The sequence below is a fragment of the Lotus japonicus genome, chromosome 2, assembly GCF_012489685.1.
Source record: "Lotus japonicus ecotype B-129 chromosome 2, LjGifu_v1.2".
In the NCBI taxonomy this organism is placed as follows: Eukaryota; Viridiplantae; Streptophyta; class Magnoliopsida; order Fabales; family Fabaceae; genus Lotus; species Lotus japonicus.
Window position 1 is genome coordinate 11,332,742 of NC_080042.1, and position 10,137 is coordinate 11,342,878.

The following is a 10,137-nucleotide window of genomic DNA, read 5'->3' on the forward strand; positions in this document are numbered from 1 at the left end:
TGAAATTAAACCTGTATTTTTGTATAACTAGTTCGCTCATACAATTAAACCTGTGATGGAAGATGATACAAATGTTCATGTTCCTCGAATTTGAATCATACAGTTGCTTAGTTTCCTCTGAAGATATCAGCTTTACTAACATGAGCTGGCGTAACGAGTCTAAGAATAACAAGGCCACCTAAAATAACGATTAAAATACCCAAGGAATTGACCAACATTGCTTCATTGGAATAGCGTGATATGATCTTGTTCACCTGAAGGAATGTAAGCTTCTCTAAAATACCAGTAGTAGCTGTGGCTATAGCCAAGGCATAGATATAGATCCCAAAGAACGCATGCCATGGCAACAAGGCAGCTCTACTATTTCTTGACCCTCCTGGATACCAAAATGTAGCAAAGCCAGCAGCCCACTGCCAAACATTATAACAAGCAGTCAGATGCATACATATGGAATCAAAATTCTGAGGTGGAATAGAAAATATTATAGGAAAATACTATCTGCACCAAGAGTTTTCTCCTTGCACTACCCACTTATGCGTGAAATAATTATATTACACCTGAGATTAGCGAAATGGAGAGAAGGGAGATAATGATTGTATTTCTATGCCAGCACACATTCCAAAACAGTTTAAATGTACTTTTCCAATTCCGAAAAATTATTTCAAATATATTGAACATATCTTCCGGAAATTAATTTCTAGAAGGTTTTTTCCAACTCCAGAAAATTATTTCCAATATAGTAAATATATCTTTCGGAGATTAATTTCGATAAAGTCATAAACATCTTTCCGGAAATTAATTCCCGGAATGTAATTTTAACTTTACGGAAATTGATTTCTGAAAGATATATTTTTCTAATTTCCGGAGATAATATATCCCGTCACTTTCTTTTTAAAGGTATTTTATGAAAGAATTTTCCCATGTACCAAAAAAAAGGTATTTTATGAAATAAAAATGTAGGGCGGTGTATGGAGGAAAAAAAAAATGGGTGGTAAAAATAGTAATTCCCCAAGTTATAAGATGAAAATAGAATAACAAAGATACCTGGATGGAGAATAGGAAAAGGCATGCAAGGCCCAACCATGAATGCAGGCTGTAGAAATTGTCGATGCCCTTGTCAATGTGAAACTTCCAAGCAGCCCAGACACCAACTAAGCTCAAAATGAGGGAGACAAGCTGAAATGCCAGATGAACGGCTTTTTTGAAGTTTTTAGTTCCAGATATTGTCTTATATGCAAGCATCCCTTCACATTGACATAACAAACAGATATAAGAAGTTAGCACTAAAACTGCAGAACTAAAAAATAATGGAGGGATAGTGACACAACCAGTTCAGACTTATGAATAAAGATTGAATATTTTATTGAAAATCAAGCAAGAAAGTCAGTGCTGCCCAATGTAGACAGAACTGGAACTACAAGAGCCAGATAATTGAATATTATGGTACCTCCTTCTCAAAGACTAGCATTCCTATCAGCCCCTGTTATCTACCCTTAGGCTTTATATAGAACCAATACAACTTGTAATCACCCCTTAACTAACTCACCACATTAATAACAAATCTCTCTAACTAACCCTAAACCCAACTAAGTATCTAATGTACTTGGGCATCATCATCCCCAGGCCAATTAGCCTTAAACATAGGCCTTATTAATTGAAGGTCCGCTATCAATATCCCCCCCCCCCCCCCCGAAAAAAAGCATTCACCTTTTGAAGGTGCAAATGAGGGAAACTGGACTGCATAGAGCTGGTGAGTCCCATGAATTTTCACAATCCAGGACGGAAATGGCTCGTGATTGATTGGACTAGAAATGATCTTTAGTAATTTAGTAAACGTACATAAAAAAAGGATGGATTCTGCTATGATCCGGTAATTGCAAGGGGGTATGCAACTGACCATATCCTGTGATATAGTAAGGACCACAGAAACGTGGGGCTGACTTTTCAGTTTCCGTTCAGGCCAAAGATCACAACTTAGTTTTAGTAGCTGCAACTTGTCATCCCTAGCCCTGGTCAACAGATTGGCTTCTTCCACCTTAGAAGGGAAGGTTTCTCCCTTGAAAATAAGAGGGGGTTAAGCCCATATAGAGCCTAGAATGGTGCCATCTGTGTTGAACAATTAACATAGGGGTTAAACCAACCCACGCTAGCCAAGAAGGCCACTGCCTCGAATTGGACCCTGAACAGCACCTTAAGTATGTCTCCAGTACATTAGGTAGTTGCACTGCCTCTGCTTTTTAAGATCAATTGCTGCCCCTTCAAGTAAAATAACATGACCTAAATACTCAACTTGTGTTAACCACTAACTTATGATATCTCACTTCTCAGTAGCTGAAAAACTTCTTTCAAATTCCGTCGTTGTTCCCTCTCATCTGGAATATATTAAAATATCATAAAAATCACTGATACAAAATTTCTTAGAAATGGTTTTAATACCTCATTCATACAGGACAGAAAAGTGGAAGGTGCCTTAGTGAGCCTAAAAGACACCACTAGAAACTCATTATGCCCCTCATAAGCCTGGGATGTTGTTGTCTTTATATCCCCCTACATTCTGATTTGACGATAACCTGACTTCAAGTCCAGCTTAGAGAAAATAATGGCTCCTGCTGAAGTCATCCAGCAGCTCATCAGTAACGGGTATGGGAAATTATCGAGGACAGTGATTTTGTTTAATGCTCTGAAGTCTATAGTCAAGACACTCTCCAACTACCATTTTTTTTCTCATCAAGAAAGGGCTGACACTAGGCCGCCTAATAATTCAAGCTTTAAGCATTTCTCCCACCAACTTCTCAATTTCTCCCTTTTGATCAATATTGTGGATATTGACAAGGCCTTAGATTAGGGATGGATGCCCTCTCCTTCACTGTGATTGCATGATCATGCCTCCTAGTTGGAGGTGATCACGTGGTTCCTGAAACACCTCATTAGACTACTGTAACACCTCCAACTGGTGCTGAGAACTTCTCCCTTCAAAGTGTTGAGCTTCTGATCTACAATAATCAATCAAAAAGACTTTCCTGTACCATCTCAGGCCCTGAAGGAGGGAGTCTCCTTAGCTTGCAGCCCAAGGTTATTCACTAGCTGTTGGAGGATAAAATTGTGGGTCACACTGTCTGTAAATACAAATGCCTTATTGTCAATTGTCACCTATAGTTTAAGGGACGTTTTAGAAGTGAGCCGTGACATACTTTGCAGGTCTGATTTGCAGTCTTCCCTTCCCACTGTTCCATCTCCTCGTAATTGTCAGCCCCCACAACAGCTTCCATGCCTTCTTTCCCAATATCATTACCCTGAGATGCTTTACTGCAAACTTGCTCAGGTGAGAATTTCTCATCATGAATAAAGCAAAGATCTCCCCTCATTCTCTCCCTATACTATGCATAGCTAACAAAGCTTCCACAAATGCACCCCATATGTTAATTGGCGGTTTTTATTTATGGGTAGAAAAATATATCCAAAGAGATTTGGAAAGTAGCCATGAGGGGGCTCACGGGGGAGGAGCCCCCTCACAGCGGTAGGATCGAAACTTGCTCTGATACCAACTTGAATTTGATAAAATAATACTTGTATTTCATTCATAATACTTGACTAGACTACAATATATATATAGACTAACAAAGAGATTAAAACAAACTAAATCTATCTCAACCTATATCTATTTAAATAGATATTATCTCTATTTAAATAGATACTAATCTAAAATAGATAAACAAATCTTAACTATATCTCTATGAGATAGCACTAATAATAAACTAAATCTTAACAGATATTCAACAGGTATTTCCGGGATTTCGCAATGGAAAAAACCCTAGAATTTTTTTTTTTCCGATTTCTCCCTCTCTTCTACTGACTTCGACCCTCTTCTCCTCTGTTCTATCTTCACACTTTCCCTCTCTTGGACCTAGAACCGGCCTGCAACCACCTCAATAGGAATATCTTACATTTATCATTTATTTAGTATGTGTACATATGGTATAAATTATACAAAATATAGACAAAAAATCACTATCCCAGCCATCCCGCTATCCGAGTTTTGAGGCTGGCCGCGACGAGCTGGGAACTTGGATTCACAACATAGCTCAAACTAACCCTAAACCCAACTATCTAATGTACATGGGCCTTATCAGCCCCAAGCCCAATAGCCTTTTCCTATCATAGACCATTTTAATTAAAGGTTTCTATCAGATAATCAGAACAAGCATTGTATGGAATCTAAGACAATATATTCATTTGACTTGTGAAGTCCTATTTTCATAAAAACTGTTATCAGCATCAAGATACCAGCTAGCTTTGATCTTTGAAGTCTCTTACAATTTAACCAAAAGAAGGACCAAATCTTTCATTTAAATTTGGCCTCTGCCATTTCTTTTTGGACTAAAGGAGGCTATACCAGCCCTAGGGCTTCCGATACAAAAGGTTCTCAAGATAAACAACCGGAAAATTGTACTTGTCCCTTTTTCCGTGTTCAGGAGTCATGACGATGAAAAATGTTTTATAGACACAAAGTGGGGGATGACATGTTGAATACACCACTCATTACCACAAGCATCTGATAGGGATTGGGATTAACATACAAGACACGCTGCGTAATCTAAATCAAAAATATCATATTCATAGGACCATAATGAAGATAAATTCGTATTGATCTACTTTTCCTAGTTTAGCACTTTTGCTTTAAAAGTAGGCGCTTTAGTAGTATTTTATGAAGGACAGGATTCACAAATGGAGATAAAACAAGTATGAGAAATCTTATTCAAACTTAATAAGTTAATATATTATTCCCTTTATAGAACCGATTTTTTTTTTATATAGCTTGTTAACAAAACGAAAAAGCTTAACGAGCCAAAATAACTAAATGCTTCACCTATAAAAGGAAGGGCAAACAAACGAGAAAAGACCACTGACATTTCCATAAAATTTCGTGAATCAAACAATTATGAACACTATAAGTCAAATGCTTAAAGAGATTTCTCATATTTATTAGCAGCATTACATAAAGACAGGATAATCTCAATCAGATCACTACACTCATCCAAACCCCTAAAAAACAAACAAACAGCTATTGAGATCTAACAAAGCCTTCTCAGTGAAATATCAAATAATGAATAGTAAAAAGAAAGAACTCTTACCTTCACCATTGATTAAAACAAGCCCGATCACCATCAACACAGGATGAACCTGCATAGAAAAAACACACAAAAAGTTCAATTCAAATGCATTTGTTCACATAATAATGCTGAAAATGCACAAATTACAAACATCCTTGAAAAAGTACACAAATTTGGAGCTAAAAATATATAAATAAAAAGCTAAACAAAGCTGAAAAAACTAAAATTGAGAAATGGGTGTTTGTTTGTTTGTTTACATTGAAGATGAGATCTTTGTTGTCGGAAAAAAGAGCGAGGCCTCCTCTGAAATGGAGAGCCCAAGTGAGGAGAAGAACACTGATGGCTACCCCAACCGCCCTCACCGTCGCCATGATCGGGAACCTCACCACCGGCGGAGCCGCCATTCTAGAGAGAGAAAATGGTAGAGAGAGAAAAAGAGGTTTCAAAGGGAAAGGAAATGTCAAAGCAGTACCAGATGATTAAATTAAATAAGCACTAGGTTTAGAACTGCTTTTCTTCCCATTTTGAGTTTCAATCACAGACTAGAACTAGAACCTTCATTGTCTAATAGTACCTCTTGAGAATAATTAAACATTTTTTAATAAACTCTTTTAGATTATTGGCACTTTGACTCTGTTTTTATTAGAAAAAAAATCACTTATTTAAAAAAATCAATTATCAATTTTTTATGTATTTGTGTTTGCTTTTGAAAAAATCATTTAAAGAAACAAAAAGTTCATTGTTTTCTTAAATTATTTTAAGTAGCTTTTGAAGTAACAAATTGAAAAAGAAATTCAACCATATTCTCATAGTACATCATTTTGACTTAAAATTTATAATTTTACCCTTAAATAATTCAAAGAGTGTTTTTTTTCTCCTTCATATAAAAATAACTTTTTAGGTATATATCTAAATAATATAATTTTTTTAAAAAGGGACTTATTATATTTGTAAAACACATAAATAATTTTTTACTTTTTAAGAAAACCACCTAAAATAATATCAAGGGTTCAGGTGACTCCGTGTCCGTTTGGATTTCATTTTGAAAAATAAATTCGGAGTGAATCTGGGTTCGAGATCTTAGGTCAAAGTGAGTTGGTTGTCATGTGATTTATGTTTGGATACTTTTATTTCAAAACAAAGTTTGGGGTTGAAAAATGGGTTGGGTGAATGTAGAAATGAGAATTTGGAGAGTTGAGATGGAAAGTTGATTTTGGGTTGAAAATGGGTTGGGTGAATGTGGTTTAAAACTTGCCCAAATGTACTTTTGAAGCCCCAAACTGAAAAAATCTATGTGTGCATATCACGGGTACTGCACTTGAAATGCATGATATTATTAATAGTAGTCATTAGTCTCTCGGTCTGCATTACACGATATTGTCATAGCATGTGGTTGATTTATTCGTTTAAGTAGAGCTACGATGATTACATGAAGATACAGAAGATGTATATATCTGAAAAAAGAACAACAACAGGAGTTATGCATGCTGTTTATGCTTCGCTGGATGGTCAAATAGGGGGCACTTGCAGGGGTGAATTGGGAGTGGGTTTGGAAGTTGCATCTTCTTGAAAAAATATGAATATTCATATTGAAAGTTCTACATAATGCTTTACAGGTGAACTTGAACATCTTTAGTTGTCTGATGGCTTCCAGTTCGACTTGAAGTAGATGCTTGGTAAGGGTGGAGGACGCCATGCATTGCTTTCAAGAGTGTAGTCATTATTTGGAGATTTGGATGCGCATGGGGGCTATGAATTGGCGAAATTTTATGAAATAGGATGTGAGTTGCTGGATTCGGTGTCGTGCCACGTGTAGCAATGGGTTAAAGTTTATAGCGTGATTATGGGAGGCATGGAAGTGGAGGAATAATATGCACTTCAAAAAGAGTACTTGGACTATGCAAGAAGCCTGGTGCCGTGTTTTCCATGATTATGATGAAGTTTATTTGTTCTTGACACAAATCAGGAGGTTGATGTGCGAGCCTCTTGTCGTTTAGGTGTATCTTGGTTGTCTCCACCCACAGGTTAAATGAAGTTGAATACACATAGATGGTAGTTTCATGGAAATGGAAAACTGTACGGGTAGCAGTGGTCTGGTGAGAGATGAAAAGGGTTAGTAGAAGTTTGGCTTTTATTTTTTACTATTGGTGGCAATCCTCTTCTTGCCAAGGCTATGGCTATGAGAGAGTGGTTTGAATTCGCTTGGATGGCGAGGGGATGTAGTCACATCCTATATGAGGTTGATTGTGCTGACATTTTGATAGCCGTAGAGGATGATAGTGGGACATGTTTTTTCCAATCATTCTTGACATGAGGGAGCTGATTAAAAGAGATTGTATGGTCTTTATTCTTAGGATTTATAATGAGTGCAATTCAGCTGCGAATTTACTTGCGCTTTGGATGCTCGCTCTTTTATTTCGTGAGTTAGTGTTTTAGAAGTTCCTCTCGTTGAGTGAGAGTCTCTTTTGTTGAGAGACTCATTTGGTCCTTAGTCACGTCTTTCTTTCATGTTATTTTCCAATGAATAAAAAAATTAAAATTCACTATTTTGACACATCATAGAAATAAATAACATCAATGATTTTAAAAAAATCTTTTAGTCCCTCATTTAATAGATACACTTAGTTTTGATCCTTGTAATCTAATTTTATGATTTTGGTTCCTACTTTATATATAACTTTGGTTTCAGTTCACGTTTTATAATATCTCAGTATTAATATGTGATGTGGCAAATGTAAGACCCAGGATTTTAGAATTAAAATAAATTAATTAATTTCCACCTCACGCATAGAATTTTGTGTAAGCGCGAGGGGAACTTGACTTGTGTTTAATGTTTGGATTAGCGTTATGAAGAAGAAAGTTTAGGAAATGGTTAAGAATAGTTCTATAGTAGCTATAGGTTATAGCACGAGCTTTATTCACTTCCGCCTTAGGGCGAAAGCGTTAGCAAAAGGCTAATCCGTTCTTAAAGCACTGTAGAAGCGAAATTCAAAAACATTCATAGGATTATAAGAATTTCTCTTATTCCTTTCCCTGACGAGTGTTTCGACACGAAACCCTGGAATGTACGAATGATCGATTTTGTTTCTCGGAAGTTTGCCGAAACTGAATCCCTGATAGCTCAAGAACCTTAAAGTAAACTGTTGATGAAGACTTTTTCTATTCGGAGCTTCAAACGAAGATTCCACACGCGTACACCCATTTCTTTCGATGTTTCCAATCTTTCTTCAGAAGGAAGTTTTCTCTTCCGACATCGACTGCAAAAAGTAACTTTTCGGGTTAAATCGATTAACACCGTTAGCGAGTCGTTTTCTTAAATTCCAGGAAACCTGTTTCGAGTTCTGGAATTCTGTCGCCGGATTCTATCTTATAATTCACCAAGGAATGCACAGGAAAAATCGGAATCGCGAAATTTTCATTTTCCCGCGTTTTCCATCTCCTATAAATAGGAGAAAAACTCAAAAATCATCACCATTCACTCATGGTGGCCGCGAGCTCAAGGGAGGAGAGGGAGAGGAAGATTTTCGCTGTTTCTTACCTGATCGTCGCACTGACAGTTGCTATACGTAGGCCTCGAGGTACTGATGCTTTTCCTTACCTCTGATCGTAAATTCTGTCGCTTTTCTCTATGTCTTTCTGTGCTCAAAGTTTTGAGCTTTTTGTAAAACTATCCAAATAACTTGATTTCTCTGTCTAAACTTATTCCCGACATGCCCAAGAGCATGAATATCAAGTTGTTTTCCGCTGAATCTCGCCGAATCGTCGCAGAGATCAAATTTAGTGGAAATACCCATTTTCTGACAGAGGTTCCTCTTTTTGGTTCGAAAACTCTCGACTGAGCTTAGCGTCAGTAGGATTAGTTGTTATAAATGTTGTTAGGATCACGCTCATCCAATTTATTTTTCGAAATTCCGATTTTGAGTTTTCGAGCTAAAAATCTTGACCAAAATACCCCTGTTCTAGTTTTCGATCCGATAATTTTTCTGAGAGTTTCCCTGGCCTAGATATCGCCTAAGAATACCTAGGAATTGATTTAGATCGAAGAAAAAATTCGGAAACCCTATTTTCTAAAGTGGCCGAAACCTGTTTGTTAGGGTACCGTGTCCAAAAATAATTTTGGGGTCTGTATGACCTAAGCCATTGCGTAGCTCTTTCAATTGTCGAAATTTTGGCGTTGGTTTCGTGTCATTCCGAGTTCTGTAGCTCGAGTTATGCACATTTTAGCGAAAACATGTCTTATTGTCCATTCGTGCCTAAATGTCGAACTCTAGAGCTTCGAAAGCTTCTTTTCGGGTTTTGATAGTATTATTAGTTGTTTTGTTTCTTAGCGATTAAGCAATGATACTTTGCTTAAGGGTTGGAACGAGTTGAGCTGAGGAAAGAGACTTTGGAGTAATTGGTGAGGTTTCACAACTGAGGAGGACGCCCGAGGAACTTGTTGGGTTCGAGAGCTTTATTTTGGATTGGACTGGGATGTTGAGCTTGGATGAAGAAATTGGCTTAGGTAAGGGTAACTCGGTATTAGAGCGTCATTTGAGTCTTGTCTGCTTTTATCGCACTGCCTGCGTTTGAGATGAAGATGTTTATATTGATTGGCATTGGATTATGATTATTATGCTTGCAATGTTGTATGCTTGCTTATATTGACTGTTTCTGAGGCTTGTGCCAAATGTTTTCTGAAGGCTTCAGCCGAGTAAACTTATTGAGACGTGTCTCCGTTTTCTGAGAGGCTTCGGCCGTTTACTGGTTTCTGTCATTGAACTGAGTTGGTATGTAATTGAATTGAGTTATGTTCGTTGATAATAGGAATAACATGTGGTTACTCTGAATTAATCATTGGTTTGGGCATTGTTGTTGACTGACTTGACATATAGGCTTTGGTCCTTAAGTGGCAATGAGGTGGGTGTGGTCCCGCGTGATTGTCCTGTCTTTCGAGGCGTTATAAAGTGGCAATGAGGTGGGTGTGGATCCGCGTGATTGTCCCGTCTTTCGAGGCGTTATAAAGTGGCAATGAGGTGGGTGTGGT

General features: G+C 37.3%; 1 protein-coding gene across 1 annotated transcript; it reads right to left on the reverse strand.

Annotated features, from left to right (window-relative positions):
- On the reverse strand, positions 1 to 5,645 carry LOC130737576 (transmembrane ascorbate ferrireductase 2). The gene is made up of 4 exons (XM_057589386.1): positions 5,369 to 5,645; positions 5,133 to 5,181; positions 1,045 to 1,244; positions 1 to 410 (listed from the first exon to the last, which is right to left on the reverse strand). Exons 1-4 carry the CDS (start codon positions 5,513 to 5,515, stop codon positions 108 to 110), a joined length of 699 nt encoding a protein of 232 aa, XP_057445369.1. The 5' UTR covers positions 5,516 to 5,645; the 3' UTR covers positions 1 to 107.
- Between the last annotated feature and the right edge of the window lie 4,492 nt (positions 5,646 to 10,137).